Source organism: Dreissena polymorpha, chromosome 3 (assembly GCF_020536995.1).
Source record: "Dreissena polymorpha isolate Duluth1 chromosome 3, UMN_Dpol_1.0, whole genome shotgun sequence".
NCBI lineage: Eukaryota > Metazoa > Mollusca > Bivalvia > Myida > Dreissenidae > Dreissena > Dreissena polymorpha.
The window spans coordinates 28,575,402-28,595,048 of record NC_068357.1 but is presented as its reverse complement, the minus strand read 5'-3'; the positions used below and the strand labels follow the sequence as shown (position 1 = coordinate 28,595,048).

The 19,647-nt window shown below is 36.4% G+C and overlaps 1 protein-coding gene across 1 annotated transcript in view; it reads left to right on the top strand.

Annotated features, from left to right (window-relative positions):
• The window catches only part of LOC127873450 (glycogen phosphorylase, muscle form-like), a 54,956-nt gene extending 35,526 nt beyond the window's left edge, over positions 1-19,430 (top strand). The window contains exons 8-19 of the mRNA XM_052417325.1: positions 1,166-1,287; positions 1,922-2,039; positions 2,490-2,653; positions 4,290-4,404; positions 7,275-7,376; positions 10,604-10,684; positions 11,024-11,149; positions 11,392-11,583; positions 12,551-12,708; positions 13,148-13,282; positions 15,177-15,243; positions 16,921-19,430. Of these exons, the coding sequence (XP_052273285.1) occupies positions 1,166-1,287; positions 1,922-2,039; positions 2,490-2,653; positions 4,290-4,404; positions 7,275-7,376; positions 10,604-10,684; positions 11,024-11,149; positions 11,392-11,583; positions 12,551-12,708; positions 13,148-13,282; positions 15,177-15,243; positions 16,921-17,109 (1,569 nt within the window). The 3' untranslated portion in view covers positions 17,110-19,430. The remainder of the gene's footprint in view (positions 1-1,165; positions 1,288-1,921; positions 2,040-2,489; positions 2,654-4,289; positions 4,405-7,274; positions 7,377-10,603; positions 10,685-11,023; positions 11,150-11,391; positions 11,584-12,550; positions 12,709-13,147; positions 13,283-15,176; positions 15,244-16,920) is intronic.
• The last annotated feature ends 217 nt before the right edge of the window (positions 19,431-19,647 follow it).

The window sequence follows — 19,647 nt, the reverse complement described above, 5'->3', positions numbered from 1 at the left end:
TCACTAGGTCAAAGATCAAGATCACTGTGACCTCTAATATAAAACTTTAACATAGGCTCTAAAATCAAAGTGCTTCCACCTACAACTTTGAAACTTCATATGTAGATGCACCTTGATGAGTTCTACACACCACACCCATTTTTGGGTTACAAGGTCAAAGGTCACTGTGACCTCTAATATAAAACTTTAACATAGGCTCTCAAATCAAAGTGCTTCCACCTATAACTTTGAAACTTCATATATAGATGCACCTTGATAAGTTCTACACACCACACCCATTTTTGGGTCACTAGGTCAAAGGTCAAGGTCACTGTGACCTCTAAAAAAAGAAAAAATTCTGACAAGCTTTCGCAGCCGAGCGTTGCACCCGTTATGCGGTGCTCTTGTTAAATATGTTATCACCATGTAGTTATTATTGCAAAAAAACCTTTTCATCCCCAGTGATTCACACATTCATGCATTATTTGCTCTTGAACACAGCTGATAATATAGTGATTGGCAGTATTAGATATAGGTGTGACAAAGCTCTTGTTTTTCTATTTTTAATACTTTAATATTTCGTTCCAACCTCATTCTTACCACATATAGGATTTAGCAGCATAGCTCCAGACCAGCTGGCAAAGTTGCACAATCTGGTCAGAAACTGCAGTGTTTGCTATAGTCATACAGGTGTAATCGTCTCATTCAGCAGACAGGGTAGCTGACCAGACTGAGAAAACGCGCAGCGCGCAGGCTGGTCTGGGGCTATGCTGTCGCCATATGGTATAAGACCCATTTTGGCACAATGCGCTTTCAATCTCTTTCTCGCTCTGTCACAGGTCTGTCACACTCACAGGTAGCTTATCAGTGAGCGCAGTGGTTAATACAACTGCTTCTCCCCCAGGTTCCGTCCCGGATCCCTGCAGCATGTGAGTTTGGTTGTTGGTCACCACAGTGGACAGGTGGGGTTTCTCTGGGCACTCTGGCATATCCCCCACAATACAAGACCAGACCAAAGTTGAAAATCTTTCAGTAACAACTTAATAGCTGGAAATCGCAGTTATAATTCAAAATTCGTGCAAAGTTTTTTTTAGTGTATTAAGCAAATTAGGAAGGAGTGCTGGCACACGATCAGGGTCCTCACTTTATTCAGCACTTTATTATAGCACACACATATCTGTCACAGGTAGCTATCCAGCTGAACGATACCCACCCTGCCATGGCAATCCCAGAGCTGATGCGTATCTTCGTGGATATTGAGGATCTGCCATGGGAGAAGGCGTGGCAGATCACTGTGGCTACCTGCGCGTAAGTCATAAATGATGTTTTTAGTGAGTTCTGGGAAAATTGAGCTTAATGCTTGTAGGCTAAGTGTCACCCCAAATTAGCCTGTGCAGTCCGCTTGGATTAATCAGGGATGTCACTACATGCTTTCATTGAATTCACCTTTTAAAGAAAGGCACTTCTAAATGAAAACCCAGTTTAGGCTTAAAGTGTCATCCGTGATTAGCCTGTTCAGATTGCACAGGCTTATCTGGAAACACTTTATTCACAAGTGTTCAGCCCGCTTTCTTAGAGGAAGGTAAGATTGATAGTAAAGTAGTCAATGTAATTAGTGTACCGGTATTATGTATATGTGTTTAAGTTGATTCTAGCCTAGTTGAATCTAATAATATCTATTTTGTGGATTTAAGTGTAAATAAACCTACTGGTACATACAATCATTTTACTATTGTCTTTGTTTAGCATTTAGGATTTAATGTTAAATTTGTTAGGGACTACAAACTGATTAAAGTGTTATTTGAGTGGTAAAGAGTTATATGCTATAATGAAAATAAAATCATTGCATGCCCTGAAATACTGATATGCAGCAAACAGTATTGCTGGTTGCATGAGGCCATTTAACTTTGCTTCCAAAATTTAATGTTTTATTGTATTCCAGATACACGAACCACACAGTGCTGCCAGAGGCCCTGGAGCGCTGGCCGGTCTTCCTCCTGGAGAGCCTGCTGCCGAGGCACCTACAGATCATTTACTACATCAACCACCTCTTCCTTGAGGTTGGAACATTGTTGTTTGTTCTTCAAAATTTGCAAAATGATAATCTGGGTCTGCATCTTTCAACAATCAACAAGTTAATTTAAATTTAGCTAGATGCAACATGTACAAAATATTGTATGAGAAAAGGGGGAAAGTAAAAGTAAATTTCTGAGAACAGTAAATCTGCATTTGTGTTATATATTTCTCTTTGTATGCCTTTAACATTTGTTTAAATAGTAAAATAAATAAAATCAGGGGCGACACTTTCAAGCTTTTATGATGCTTTTCGTTTAAAGGAAGTCCCTTCTTAGGAAAAATCCAGTTTAGGCTGAAAGCATGGTGCCTGATAAGTCTATGCGGACTGCACAGGCTAATCTGGGATTACACTTTTCGCTCTTGGATTAAGCCCAGTTTTCACAGAACCAGACTCATTCAGATCAACTGACCCACACAGTTTACCTCCATTTCAGGAAGTGAGGAAGCATTTCCCAGGCGATCTTGGTCGCCTTCAACGAATGTCAATTGTTGAAGAACATGGAGAGAAGAAGATCAACATGGCCCATCTGGCCATTGTCGGGTCACATGCCATCAACGGAGTGGCTGCCATCCACTCGGAGATCATCAAGAACAACACGTAAGTCACCCGCTGTTAATTCAGTGTTTTTTGTGCAAATATTGGGCCTTTATTGCCCCATTCCCAATGGAAATACGTATATACTTTTTTCAGATGGGATGTACAAATTCCAAATTGAAGGTTTCCACACAAAAAAAGTAAATTAAATGCAAATTTTAGTTAATGTCCATATTTAAATCTATGCCACCAACCTAAGTAAATATAACATTTAAAAAAACTTGTTCTCAATTTTGAAGTATTTGTTACCAAAAAATACACCAATTTCCCAATGTTAAACAAAACAACATAATTTTTCCCAAACCAAAGGGCCCAGCCCGATTCACAAAATTGTGCAAAAATTGCACTTTTATAAAAAGTAGCAGGGGACAAGGCATTTTTCCCTTTTGATGTTTGTTCTCAAGTTATGCAGATTTTAATTATGTGATGCTGATTGTGCCTGTGATAAATGATTCCTTTCTACGGCAGTTTTTTACACCAAATGCAAGAAACAAATCTCCTGAAAATAGGGAAAATGGTTTTTATTATCCCCGCCGAAAAAAAATTCGGACGGGATATAGTAATTGGTCCTGTCTGTTCATCTGTGCGTTGGTCTTTCCCTCTGAAACTTTGTTCAGAGCATAACTCCAAATCTGTTTAATAAATTTACTTTAAACTTAGGATATAAACAGATGGCAACTAGGAGAGGTGCAGTGACCAAGAACCATAACTCTATCTTCCTTAGGTTTTTAATTATCTCCCTTTATATAATTTATAATTTATATAAATTCTCTAAATCTACTGAAGGGGTTTACTTGAAACTTGAAATATAGACAGATGGCAAGTAGGAGAAGTGCAGTGACTATGAACCATAACTCTATCTTCCTTAGTTTTTTAATTATCTCCCTTTAATTAAGTTCAAAGTAAAAAAAAATCCGGAGCATATTTCTAACTCTACTGAAGGGATTTACTTGAAATTGAAATATAAACAGATTGTAAGAAGGAGAAGTGCAGTGACTAAGAACCATTACTCTATCTACCTTAGGTTTTGAATTATCTCCCTTTATTTAATTTCAAAGTAAATTTTTGTCCAGGGCATAACTCTAAATCTACTGAAGGAATTTACTTGAAACTAGAAATATAAACAGATGGCAACTAGGAGAAGTGCAGTGAACATGAACCATAACTCTTTTGGCCAAGTTTTTTAATTATCTGCCTTTATTTTTTTTAAATATTTTTTATTTATATTTTATTTATTTATAATTTTAAATTATATTTAATTAAATTTCATAGTTAATACTTTAGCTTTTCAGGTGCAATCATTTACAAATATTATTCTACTCTCTAAAACAAATGTTGTAATGCAAGCAAACATATTTCGGCGGGGATTTGGCATTTTGTGACAAGCTCTTGTTCTCAATTGGCAAAAAAAAATTGTAGATGGAATGACAAATACAGAGATTGACATCTTTTTCCTTTTATTCTAATCTTAGCTCTGATTCTCAGTAGAGCAGTGGTCAGTTACTAGCTTAAGTATATGCACTTAGTACTTCATTAAAGCACAGTTAAGTCTGCCCAGTGGTAATTGGTTAAATAAACCTTTTTTTACCCAAATACTATTAAGTACAACAAAATAATTATTTACATACATGTTTTGCAGTTTCCGGGATTTCTATGAGATGTTCCCAGATCGATTCCAGAACAAGACAAACGGTATAACTCCTCGTCGCTGGCTGCTGTTGTGTAACCCAAGCCTGTCAGACGTCATTGCTGAGGTAATATACTGTTGTGTAACCCAAGCATGTCAGACGTCATTGCTGAGGTAACATACTGTTGTGTATCCCAAGCCTGTCAGACGTCATTGCTGAGGTAACATACTGTTGTGTAACCCAAGCCTGTCAGACGTCATTGCTGAGGTTACATACTGTTGTGTAACCCAAGCCTGTCAGATGTCATTGCTGAGGTTACATACTGTTGTGTCACCCAAGCCTGTCAGACATCATTGCTGAGGTAACACAAACTGATTACTGTGGGATGTTCGTAGGTTATTTTGTCAATTGTTTTTGGGTTTGAAGACCTTTTCTTTCCGTAAGATATGTAGAAAATGCTTTGATAAAAAACAATGAACATTGGTTTGATGGTTATGTAGGAGGAAAGGAAGAAGTCTTTTGAATTTGGGGTCAAAAGATCAAAGAACAAGGTCAAAGGGGCTTGTAACAGTACATTTGTTTCTGTGGAACATCTTGAGAATCCTTTGGCCTATGAGCATGCAAATACATATAGCGGTTAATTGAGTTAAAAGAAAGACACCTGCAGTTTTTAGCTCGACTATTATATATGAAATATATATAGTGGGGCTATCCTACTCACCCCGGCGTTTCCGTTTCCGTGCAAATGTTAAAGTTTTCGTACTACCCCAATTTTTTTCATTGTCCCTTGAAATATTGCTTTCATATTTTGCATACTTGTTTACCAACAAGACCCCAACCTATCAACAAGAGCAGACAACTCTATCAAGCATTTTGTCATAATTATGGCCCCTTTTCCACTTAGAATATGCAGCAAATGTTTAAGTTTGCGTACTACCCCAAATATTTTCAATGTCCCTTGACATATTGCTTTCATATTTTGCATACTTGTTTACCATCATGACCCCAACCTATAAACAAGAGCATACAACTGTATCAAGCATTTTGACATAATAATTGCCCCTTTTATACTTAGAATATGCATATTATTGATAAATCTATGTTAAACTTTGCGTACTACCACAAATATTTCCTATATCCTTTGACATATTGCTTTTACTATTGCATACTTGTTTACCAACATGACCCCAACCTATAAACAAGAGCAGACCACTGTATCAAGCATTTTGACATAATTATGGCCCCTTTTACACTTAGATAATTGAACATTTTGCTTAAATTGCCATAACTTCTTTATTAATGATCACATTTTATTATTACTTTGACAAAACAACACTTACCTGAATACCACAATAGATTCCACCCAAACAATACCCCACGCTTCTACCCAAAATCCATTCCCCCCCCCAATTTTTTTTTTAACTTCATCTTATAAATTACCACACCCCATATTATACCCCCTCCCCTACCCCCCCCCCCCCCCCCCAACCTCCCCTCTCCCCCAATTTATTTTTTAACATCATCTAATAAATTACCCCATCCCACATTATACCCCCCTCTCACCCCCCTCCCCCCCCCCCCCCCAAAAAAAATTGTTGTCCTTTTTTTGTTTTTGAAAGATCGTCTAATAAATGACCACACCCACATACCCCCTCTCAACCGCCCCCCTCCCCCCCCCCCCCCCCCGCACTTTTTTTTTTCTTTTTGATATTTTTGAAAGATTGTCTAATAAATTATTGAATATGAACAATTTCCCCATGATGGCTTACGTTATACTGTCAAGCACTCGAATAGTCGAGCGCGCTGTCCTCTGACAGCTCTTGTTTAGGTAACAGATCAAAGGTTAAGGTCACAGGAATTTGTAACAGGATATTTGTTGATACAGTTTATATTTTTTACGCTTTAACCTTTGATCGTGCAAATTTGTCATACTGGTTACATGTTGGAAAACAACGACACATTTTGATTATGACAAAGGTCAAGGTTATATGAGCTTTTGTCAAAAAATGGTTTCTGCATCATATCTATAGAACACTTTAACATTTTATCATCTTAATGTGTATGTTGATTTCCTGTGAGGAACAAATGATGCCAGTCAGTTGTGTGGTCATGAGGTCAAATTTTAAGTTCACAGGTTCTTGCAACAGGAAATTTGTTTCTTCACAATATTTTGAGAACGCTTTATGGTTATTTGGGTGGAAAGGAAGGCCACTATAAGTTTTGAGTTATAAGCAGGTCAAACATAAAGTTTGTAGGGGCTTTTATCATACAAATGGTTTCTGTCCTTTGTCCTGTGATCCTCTTAATTGCTGTGCTTGTTATTGGAAGATTAACAGATACCTATTTATTTTTAGGTCACATTTCAAAGATCACGGTCACATGAACTTGAAACATGAAAATTGTTTTCACACCATAGAATTCTTTAGATAATATAAATCAGTTTACTAGTAAGTCTTAAGAAAGGTTGACCTCAACAATTTTGAAACCAAGAGATCAAATGCCAAGGCAAAGGGATGACATTGCTGCAAGTTAGGGGGCATACATTATTTACATGTGACTGTCTTATGTGATTGTGTCCCATGATTGTGTTATGTGACATAATGATATATGACTATGTCATTTTACTGTATTATGTGACATAGTGTCAAGTGAGTATGCTATAAGACAGTGTTATGTGACATAGTTTCAAGTGAGAAATTCATAAAACAGTGATATGTGACATAGTGTCAAGTGAGTATTTCATAGAACTGTGTTATGTGACATAGTGTCAAGTGAGTATTTCATAAAACTGTGTTATGTGACAAAGTGTCAATTGAGTATTATATAAAACAGTGATATGTGACATAGTGTCAAGTGATTATTTCATAAAACAGTGTTATGTGACATAGTGTCAAGTGAGTATTTCATAAACGGTGTCATGTGACTGGTCCATAGAATAGTGTTTTGTGACATATCGTAATGTGACTGTACCATCTAACTGTATAATGTTATTGTAGAAAATCGGTGAGGAGTGGGTGACTGACCTGTACAAGCTAACAGATCTGAAGCAGTATGACACCAACGAGGCATTCCTTCGAACTCTTACCAAGGTCAAACAGGTAAGGCAGCACATGGTCATTTTTGAGGTTCCCTTACATGCTTTGACCAAATTGTTTTCCCATGGTGATCATCCACCGTCCAGGATATTGACATTGTTATATATTTGTAGTCAGAAATGTAGGGGCATTTTAAACAATTAAGCCCCCCTTCAAATAGTGAGGGTATATTGCTTGGTGGTGTTGGGGCAGGGCTGTCCCGGGGCATATGAGTTTTGTTAGTGTTCAGCATACTGGACAGAGGGTTTTTATTCCCCGATTTTGAAGAAAAGGGGGTATATAGTTTTCGCACTGTCCGTCGTTCAGTTTGTCACACTCTTCGTGTCCGCACTCTAATTCAAATAATTTTCATCCGATCTTTACCAAACTTGGTCAGAAGTTGTATCTAGACAATATCTAGGTCAAGTTCAAATACGGGTCATGCCGGGTCAAAACTAGGTCACGGGGGCACTTAGTGCATTTCAAGCTCATAACTTCTATCAAGCGTTTATAGGGGGCATAAGTCATCCTATGGTGACAGCTCTTGTTTCCAGATACTTTGGTTTTCTCCACAGCAAAAGACTACTCCAAAATTAAATATCTTACAGGAAAAACTTTATATCTAGCTGGAAATTGCAGCTGTAATTCAAATTTGTCCCATCTTTCATGAGTCAAATGAGCAAAGCACTTTTGGGTGCTGGGATTCGCTCCAGGTCCTATCATTATGTAGCCTCATGTGCAGAAGGACCACATAAACTTTGGAATACACACACTTAGTTGGTAGTTTGGTCTAAGATCAACAAATAGGTAGGATGGAAACCAAAAGGCCCTTCAAATTTTAGGTTTAGAAGTCAAAGGTCAATCTCACAGGGCTTTAAACATTTAATAATATCGGTACTATAGATAGTTTGAGTACTGTAAATACCCAAAATAAAAAATTCCCTGAAGTAGATTTTCAAATATGATAAAACACACTAGGAAATTGTATGGATACTTTATGGTACAGTCATCTTTAAATATATTCAGGCATTAAAGCACTTAAATTTAACTTAAGCTAGGGTATTTAACCAAGTATTTATTTGTATAGCTGTCTGATTTGTAACTGTAGTGGAGGTGGGTGATAATATTTTACAAGCAGCCCTTTACCATTAATAACATTTGACTTAAGCATGTTTCAAAGCACATACAGACATGCAAACTGATACGAAACATAACCGCAGAAACAAATTTTTGCTAAAACAAATGCTAATGTTGTTCTTTATTTTGCAATCCCTGTATACTTCTCTGTGCCTCTACTTGGCTGACAGTACACATTGAGAATAGCAGGTTACTGCCCTATCATTGTGTTATATATCAGATGACGCATAGAATAAAAGAACTACAAGCCTGATGTATTACACAATGCCTTTGTAGTAATGTGTTCTTATGTAAATCATACTGCTTCATTCTTTTTTTAAATATAACCACTACAACGCTGCATTTTTAGCATGAATCATTATGATGTTTGACATGTTAACAATGACATCACATGCACTTGTACTTAATATTTGTAATAAATGAGTTTTGCTGTTTTGTTTGCTTTAAAAAATAAAATGTAACATTTCAACATCAAATTGTCTTCCCCCTGCCAAAGGCATCCGTCTGTCCGTCCGTCAGTCCGTCTGTCACAAAACTTTGCATGGCTTTATCTTAGAAACTATGTAAAATATCAGAATTAAACTTCATGGGTGTATAGATATTGATGAGGAGAAGTGCCATGCACATTAACCATAATCCTACACTTTCTGAAATAAGAGTTATTGCCCTTTGTTTTTTATGTCCCCCACACACTTTAGTGGGGGACATATTGTTTTTGCCCTGTCTGTTGGTCTGTTCGTTGGTTTGTTTGCTCCAACTTTAACATTTGCAATAACTTTTTCAATATTCAAGATAGCAACTTGATATTTGGCATGCATGTGTATCTGTTGGAGCTGCACATTTTGAGTGGTGAAAGGTCAAGGTCATCCTTCAAGGTCAGAGGTCAAATATATGTGGCCAAAATCGCTCATTTTATGAATACTTTTGCAATATTGAAGATAGGAACTTGATATTTGGCATTCATGTGTATCTTATGGAGCCGCACATTTTGAGTGGTGAAAGGTCAAGGTCATCCTTCAAGGTCAGAGGTCAAATGTATGTTGCCAAAATCGCTCATTTTATGAATACTTTGGAAATATTGAAGATACCAACTTGATATTTGGCATGCATGTGTATCTCATGGAGCCGCACATTTTGAGTGGTGAAAGGTGAAGGTCATCTTTCAAGTTCAAATGTCAAGTATATGTGGCCAAAATCGCTCATTTTATGAATACTTTGGCAATATTGAAGATACCAAATTGATATTTGGCATGCATGTGTATCTCATGGAGCCGCACATTTTGAGTGGTGAAAGGTCAAGGTCATCCTTCAAGGCCAAAATTAAAAAAAAAATCAAAAAAAATCAAAGCGGCGCAGAAGGGGACATTGTGTTTCTGACAAACACATTTTTGAATATTGAAGATAGCAACTTGATATTTGGCATGCATGTGTATCTTATGGAGCTGCACATTTTGAGTGGTGAAAGGTCAAGGTCATCCTTCAAGGTCAGAGGTCAAATTTATGGCCTCAAAGCATCGCAATAGAGGACATAGTGTTTCTGACAAACACATCTCTTGTTTTGTATGATGTAACTTTTCAGATCTATATCTCAGATACCATACAATACTTCGATTTGCAACATCATGAGTGGGTGGTTTGATATCAATGAGGAGAAGTGCCATGCACAAGAACCATTACCCTACACTTTCTTAAATAAGAGTTATTGCCCTTTGTTGTTTTTGTATTGTGTTTTCAGGGCTTTATCTCAGATATGCTACAAGATTTCAATATGAAACTGCATTTGTGTATAGATATCAATGAGGAGAATTGCAATACATAACAACAATTACCCTAAACTTAAATTATTTTTTTGGGATTATACCATACATCAAGGGATTTGCACCCATCCATAAACTTTATTTGGCTGGGGATATCAATTAAATGAATTTGTTTGTTTTTGTTTAATCTGATTCTATTCAACCAAAAACGACTACTTAAAAGTTGATTCCAAGCCATGATCTACCTCTATACATTTACTGATAAAATAACTTCCTGTTGACGTGGTATAAAGAAAAGTATCAGGCAGCATAATATCATGCATATAGTAATGTAGTGGTGTAATAAATATTTTTCAGGAGAACAAGATGAAGCTAGCAGAGTACATTAAGACAGCGTACAACATAGAGGTCAACATCTCGTCCATGTTTGACATTCAGGTACGTATTCATATTGGATGGTGACCGAACAGTTAAGAAAATTACCTACAGAAGTATTTTTCAAGTGTTCAAATGAGAATATTGTTCCATGCTTATGTGCATATTTGAGCCATGTTCTGGGAATAGCAGGCTTAATGCATGTGTTTTAAGTGTCGTCCCAGATTATCAGGCATGACAATTTCCTCTTTTATGATATTCTTTGTTTAAAAGGAGTCTCTTCTTAGCGAAAAAATCCAGTTTAAGACGAAAGTGTCGACCTTGATTAGCCTGTGCAGACTGCACAGGCTTATCTGGGACAACACTCTAAGCACATGCTGACTGCTGATGGGTTTGCTACAGGTGAAGAGGATCCATGAGTACAAGCGTCAGCTCATGAACTGTATGCACATCATACACCTCTACAACCGCATCAAGAGTGACCCCAACAGACCTGTTGTCCCTCGCACTGTCATGATTGGTGGGAAGGTAAGTGGATTGATGCTGTTCTACATCCCTTTGCTACTCAGATACGCATTATGACACCTTTGAAGTCCCTAAGAGTGGGTATCTTAGTGGTAAAAGGTAAACAACAGCAAATGTTAAGGCCAAAGAAAAGACTTGGGACTATTTTGATGCAAAAAATACTTATGACATTTCTTTTTGACAAACACTGAAGTTTCTTTTGATTAAAAAAATAGTTACACAATATCTATTTCTCTCCCTGTCAGGCGGCTCCAGGCTACCACATGGCCAAGCTGATCATCAAGCTGATCAACACGGTGGCTGACGTGGTCAACAACGACCCCATCGTCGGTGACAAGCTGAAGGTCGTGTACCTGGAGAACTACCGTGTGTCCCTCGCAGAGAAGATCATGCCAGCCGCAGACCTCAGTGAGCAGATCTCTACAGCCGGAACAGAGGTGAGTGAAGTGGTCTAAAAATGTTTTTATGTTGGAATGTCCCCGTATCTACAATGCTCTTTAGTGCAAATGTGATCAATAATTGTGAATATGTTGAAATAAGCCTCGTGGTTAGAAAACAGGCCTTAATGTATGTTTGTCACGTGTCGTACCAGTTTGGCCTCTGCAGTCTGCATAGGCTAATCAGGGATGACTATTTCTGCTTTCATGTAATTTTTTACATTTAAAGGATAGTCCCTCTTCAGCGAAAATCCAGTTAAGACAGAAGTGTTGTCCCTTAGCCTGAGCAGATTTCACAGGCGTATCTTGGACGCTATTTTATGCACATGCCTAAGGCCAAGTTTTCCAAGACTGAGGCTCAAATGTTGAAATGTTCCCATATCCACAAAGCCCTTTTGTGAAACCTTTATGAAATTTCTGAAAATCATGAAATTTCTTGTTAAAATTCTTTATATCATGCTATTCCTTAAGGTAAATGTTATACATCATAGCATTCCTTAAGTAAATTTCTTAAAAGCAATAAATATCTTAAGTACATTCCAAAGTTCATCAAATTTTTCATAAACAAGTTTCATAAATTCTCTCCTTACGTTATTTGTCAAAATCAGGCAATTTTTATGCCCTAGGTAAGGTGGCATATAGCAGTTGAACTGTCTGTCCTCTGTCCGAAAACTTTAACATTGCCCATAACTTTTGCAATTTCGAAGATAGCAGCTTGATATTTGGCATGCATGTGTATCTCATGGACCTGCACATTTTGATTGGTGAAAGGTCAAGGTCATCCTTTAAGGTCAAAGGTCAAGTATATGGCTTCAAAGCGGCGCAATAGAGGGCATTGTGTTTCTGACAAAAACATCTCTTGTTGATATAAGTTCTTTAAATCAAGAAATCCTCACTAAAATTCATCTAAAATAATATTCCTAATTCCTCACGTATATTTCTTAATATACAATATTCTGTTGTACAGGCGTCAGGGACAGGCAACATGAAGTTCATGCTGAACGGCGCCCTCACTATCGGGACACTGGACGGGGCCAATGTGGAGATGATGGAGGAGATGGGAGCTGAGAACATCTTCATCTTCGGCATGACTGTGGAAGAGGTGGAGGCACTCAATAAGAAGGGGTATGCAAATAGTTGTATATTCTATTGCCATGGTATTCTGATTCTACAACCAAAGTTTAAGAACCATTTACCAAACGCTTACTGCTTCATAAACATTTCAAGTTGCAAACCCTCGATCTTTTTTCTCCAATGTGTCTTAACCATTTACTTAATAATTTCACTCGTATGAATATAAATATTGATACACAAGACTTATTTGGTATATATTATAATTCATGTTATAACTTAAATGTGTGCATTTTTTTCTTTTTAAATATTGAAAACACCACAAAACTTTATATAAACAATAAGACAAATGCGATACATGACCAATCGCTACAATCGTGTACCTAGTAAATATATATAAAAAACAAATATAATTGAAATGCAGACTGCACAGGCTTATCTGGGATGATACTTTACACATATTAATTAAGCCCCATTAATGCTTTATTTTCAGATACAAGCCCGAGGACTACTACAGGAATAACGCCACTATCCGCAACATCATGGATCAGATTAATAACGGATACTTTAACCCAGACCAGCCTGCGCTCTTCAGGGATATATTCAACTCTCTAGTACATCATGACAGGTAACATTAATGTCATAATGAGAACATTTAAGCCAAGGTTGTTGAATCAATTTTTAGCTCGGCGTTTTCGGAGAAAACCCGAGGTATTGTCATAGCCGTGTCATCCGCCGTCCGCGTCGTGCTAAAACCTTAACATTTTGTTCAGGTTTTGAACATTGGCTCTAAAATCAAATTGCTTCCACATACAACTTTGAAACTTCATATGTAGTTGCACCTTGATGAGTTCTACATGCCACACCCATTTTTGGGTCACTAGGTCAAAGGTCACTGTGACCTTTAATAAAAAAAACAAACTTCTGACATGCTTTCATTTATTCAAAACTGCACGCGTAGCCGAGCGTGGCACCCGTTATGCGGTACTCTTGTTTATGACCCCCGGTAGGGAGGCATTTAGCAGTCGTAATGTTCGTCTGTCTCCCTGTCCCACTGGTATCTGTTTCTAGATTTTTCCCTAAATGCTTACAAATATTTACCCGATTGTTGATGTGTTAGTCAACCTGCCTGACTCACAGATCAAGTTAGAGTTTCGTTAAGGTCCATAGATTTTTGCGAAGTTACAGGCCTTGGACTTACATTTTTTCTCTAGAACGGCAGTTTTTTTGGACTCTCTCCTAAATGCTTGCAGATAATGACCTCAATTTTGGTATGTGAGTCTGCCTAAATGACTTACAGAGACAGAGATTTTTGTTTCGATCCATTGATTTTTGAAGAAGTAATCGGCCTTGAACTTTCTGGATTTTTAACCAGAGTTTCCGAAGGAACAAGCTTGTCCGCTCTCTAATTCAAATAGTTTTCATCCGATCTTTAAGAAACTTGGTCAGAAGTTGTATCTTGACAATATCTAGGTCAAGTTCGAATATGGGTCATGCCGGGTTAAAAACTAGGTCACGGGGTCACTTGGTGCGTTTTAAACATTGAGCATATTGTCAGCTCTCTAATTCAGATAGTTTTATTCTGATCTTTACGAAACTTGGTCAGAAGTTGAATCTAGACAATATCTAGGTTAAGTTCAAATATGGGTCACGCCGGATCAGAAACTAGGTCACAGGCTTGAAAAAACAGATTGATTTTGAAACACGGGGTGGTAATTGTTATGAACAATCAGTAGCAATGCACATGTTGAGTTGCAGTTGTCTCCCTTTATCAGACTTTTTTTTTTTTTATATTGAAAACCTGGTTTTGTGACAATTTTGTCCCTTGTTTTTCCTGAAACGCTTTCAGATACAGACCTTATATTTGGTGTGTTAGTCTACCTTAATGACTAACAGATTAAGTGTAAGTTTTGTTGTGGTCCTTTATTGTCCCCTACCGGTGAAACTGGAGGGGACTTATGGTTTGCACTCCGTCTGTCTGTCTGTCAGTCCGTCACACTTTTCTGGATCCTGCGATAACTTTAAAAGTTCTTAATATTTTTTCATGAAACTTTAAACATGGATAGATGGCAATATGGAGATTATGCACGTCATTTAATTTTGTTCCTACGTCAAAAATTCTGGTTGCTATGGCAACATAAAAACAAAAAAATACTGACAATGGTGGAGTTTCACCGGTAGGGGACCATATTGCTTGGCAATCTCTTGTTTTTACAAAGTTACGGGCCTTGGACTTAATAATTTTCTATTCAATAGCTGATGTGTGGCTTTAAAGTGCAGTAGGGGGCATTGTGTTTCATAAACACAGCTCTTGTTTTTATCATGTGGTCAATATTTCTCATAAGTTCAATTACATCAAGAACTATGTGATCATTTTTAAAGTGATTTTTCCACTAATGTTTTTGTAACAATGTAACAATTATCAAATTATTTAAGTTAATAGTTGTTAACCTTTACATACATGTTTAATATAGATGATGCAACACCATGTGTAATGGCTCTGGTATTGCAATGATTTTCAGGTTCATGCTGTTTGCAGACTTTGATGCCTATGTTAAGTGCCAGGATAGAGTCAGTGAAGTGTTCAAGGTAATTTGCAACTTTATATTAATACAAAATTGAGTTGAATTGAGCCTAGTTTTGGGAGAACCAGACTCAATGAATATGCATTAAGTGTTGACCCAGATAAGCCTGCGCAGTTCACACAGGCTTATCAGTGATGACAATTTCAGCATAGACTGGATCTTTGTTCAGAAGAGATTTCCTCTAAACAAGAATTTCCATAAAAGCAGAAAGTGTTGTTCTAATCTGGGGCAGCTCTTTTCACACATGCATTTAGCCCAATTTTTCCAAAATGTGGCTAAATTTATTCTCATCAAATTGTGGATAAGTAAAGAAATGAGTGAACTCTGCAATCTTGAAATCAACTTAAATAATTAATGCTATGTATATTATGGTACATTTTTTAGCAACAAACAATATAAGATAATTCTTAATTGTATTCTAACAATAGAAATTTTAAATCCTGTTTAATTAGTGATTATTAAAATGACATATTTCTTCTGAATTCATAACAATGCTTGTTTCAGTCCATCTGTTACATTGTTGGAAAATGGGAAGATTCTATAAGACACCTTTATCAAATGACAAAGTTTGCTGTTTGAATGTCTATATGTATTCCTATTATCATGTTTAGTTGGTCAATCAATTTATTTAAATATGTTTATCAAATAGAAATTTGTTCTGGGAAAACTAAACAAAAATCATGTCTAAGCAGAAAGTGTTGTCACTGATGAGCCTGTGCACAGGCTAGTCTAGGACAACACTTTACACAGCTTCATTTAGCCCAGTTTTCCCTGATGAGCCTGTGCACAGGCTAGTCTAGGACAACACTTTACACAGCTTCATTTAGCCCAGTTTTCCCTGATGAGCCTGTGCACAGGCTAGTCTAGGACAACACTTTACACAGCTTCATTTAGCCCAGTTTTCCCTGATGAGCCTGTGCACAGGCTAGTCTAGGACAACACTTTACACAGCTGCATTTAGCCCTGTTTTCCCTGATGAGCCTGTGCACAGGCTAGTGTAGGACAACACTTTACACAGCTGCATTTAGCCCAGTTTTCCCTGATGAGCCTGTGGACAGGCTAGTCTAGGACAACACTTCACACAGCTGCATTTAGCCCAGTTTTCCCTGATGAGCCTGTGGACAGGCTAGTCTAGGACAACACTTCACACAGCTGCATTTAGCCCAGTTTTCCCTGATGAGCCTGTGCACAGGCTAGTCTAGGACAACACTTTACACAGCTGCATTTAGCCCAGTTTTCCCTGATGAGCCTGTGCACAGGCTAGTCTAGGACAACATTTTACACAGCTGCATTTAGCCCAGTTTTCCCAGAACACAACTCTTAATTTTATGAAATAAATTATTGTGTTAAATAGTCACAGATTAATTGTGTTATCCAAACTGTTAGGACGAGTTTCATGGCTGTAATATTAATTGTGTTGTTCACACTTTTAGGACCCGTTGCAATTGTCAAAATTCAATAATGTTGTTCAAATTTTTAGGACCTGTTCCTTTGGTCAATGATTAATTGCATTTTTCAAACTGTTAGGGCATGTTTCAATGGTCAAAGATTAATTATGTTGCAAGAGTCAAAGATTAATTATGTGGTTCAAACTTTTAGGACCCGTTACAATTGTCAAAGATAAATTGTGTTGTTCAAACTTTACAAACATGCATTTAGCCCCTCTTTTTTGTCCCTGTAGGACCAGCTAAAATGGTCCAAGATGTGTCTCCACAACATAGCTTCGTCTGGCAAGTTTTCCAGCGACCGCACTATATCTGAGTACGCCCGGGACATATGGGGCACTGAACCCACGGAGTTCAAGCTGCCAGCACCACACGAGAGCCCACTCCAATACGATGATAGCAACAACGCACCGGCCAAAAAATGAGTGCTACATTATATAGGTTATAGGAATTAGTTAGTAACCAAAATTTATAAACAAGTGAACACAATTACTGTACAAGTATTTGAGTATTTTATGAAAGTCAACATAACATTATGTGTGTTATTTGTGCGATTTAAAAACAACACAAAAAAGAACATTTGAGGATTAATAAGTATGTTTAAAGTCAACATAAAATGTGTGCGATTAAAAACACAACACTACAAGAACATTGTTGATGAAGATTTATGTTGACTGTTGCGTGTGTTTGAACATTTATCAAAATAAATCACTGTTTGATTTATGCTTTGTTTAGAGAAATCTGTTTTGTTGGAATAACTTAGATTGATATTTACATTCTTCAAAAGAAAATGTGACATTTTATCTCAAATTTCTCTGTTGTAACAAGATAAGCTTCATATGAAAACTTGCATTACTAATGATGTTAAGACAAAATAATTATAAACAAAAAATACATGACAGATGGTCACTTTCATCAATATATTTTATGTATACAAGTCCATAAATTTGGGGCTGCTTTCTGAAAACATCACTAGTATGAAATTTGAAACAAACTATGTCACTTGTCTTTATTTTGTTAAAACAGATTCATGAAAGGAAAAAAAAGAGTAAATATTGGTGCTTGTGCATGCTTTTTAAAAAATAGTAAGAACATTTACTTCTTCTATAAACTGTATTAGAGTCAATGGTCTATTTATCGTCAATCAGTTAATGTTAGTATGTATGTATCATGTATCCAATGGTATATTCTAGTATTGTTTGTACAATAGTGTGCACTCAGGCATTTGTAGTTTTATTGGAACACATGAGTGACATTACCGGTAACTGTGATATGTCAGTGTGTTTATCAATGCAACCCTTCACTACAAGGGGCAAGTATCTGTTTCATGAAAGGAAGATCTGTATCAAGCATTTAGCCGCGCTCTGAGAAAACATGGCTTAATTGATGTGCTTAAATGTGATCCCAGATTAGCCTGCTCAGTCTGCACAGGGTAACCAGGGACGACACTTTTTACTTTTATGGAATTTTTTGTTTTAATAAGATCTCCTCTAAACAAAAATCCAGTTACGGTGAAGTGTTATCCCTGATTAGCTTGTGTGAACTGCACAGTCAAATCTTGGATGACACTTAAAACACATGCATTAAGCCCAGTTTTCTCAGAATGAGGCTTCATGACTGCTTTGTTGTTTTTATTATTTACTTTAATGTTTTTGTTTGATCTTTTTGGGCATTTGATGTTGACTACTCTTTGATTTATCTTGAAACAAACGTCAATGGTCACTGAGTCTAGTCAGACCTATTATCAGCCTATATCTAAAATGTCTATTTTTCCCCTTTATTAACTAGTTTTTCCTGGGTAATTTGTTTTTTAACCCTCAGCTCTTTCTCAACACTCACTTGATTTTGTCTCAGCGCAGTATATTCCATGTTCTTATGGTGCCTCTTTAAATATACAAACATCTCAAAGCTGCAATCATGATATGCCCTATTGGACACATTTGTGAGATAAATTATTGTTCAAGATACCGGTACCATAAGATTTTATTGGCCAGTTTCAATAAAGGCAGACTCTTTAATGTTTCATTTGTTATCTCAAATCCACATGAAACTATGCAATCACTTACAATAAAAAATCAGTGTTAATGTATTTGGATTCCACAAACATAAAATTTACTGTGCTTAGTATTTTATTGCACTCATGAATTGTGGTATGATAGCAGTTGCGTGCAAATGTTTCAATGAATTAAAATTATACATGTCTGATGAAGCAAATATCTATGTTATATTTGAATACCGCATTTGTACAACCAAAGATAAATGTGCTGATATGCGCTAATAAACATTTACACTTATCTTTTTCAGAAATGTAACTGTTTGTTAAGTGTATAATTTATGTAACTTTTTGATAAGTATTTAATTTATATACTAAGAAACATCAAGACCGTCAAAGGTAATGATGTTCCATTCTTTTGTTGATTTCTTTTTTGTTAGCATTTATTTTCTATGCTTTACTTTTATTTTCATCTTCCATAGTTTTTTTATGTTTATGTATATTCCTAAACTATTTGTTTACATTTCCAACAAAAGAACACACTTATTTTCATGGTTGTTTTAATGGTTAACATATTGACTAGTTCAAACCAAAGTTTCAAAAGAACACAACACAAACTAAAATCTGTATGACTTTCTTTATCAAGATAAGATTGCAATTAATTTTATGTATTTTTGTAAACATTCTTTAACTTTACTTAGCCCCAAGACATGGGATTGTTGTTAAAATATTAATAATAAAATTTGAACTCTTCATTGATTACTTTTATCTGTTGTTTTGTATTATAATATATTGTTAAAAAAATATTTAATTGTTTATATTTAAGTATATATAGATCTTCTATATATACATAGTATATATATTTTTTATAAAAACTATCTATTGAAGTGTCAACATAAAAGTGGTGGCACATTTGCAACATTTCTATTTTTACAAGCACATTCATTGAATTGATAGCCCCTGCTAAGTA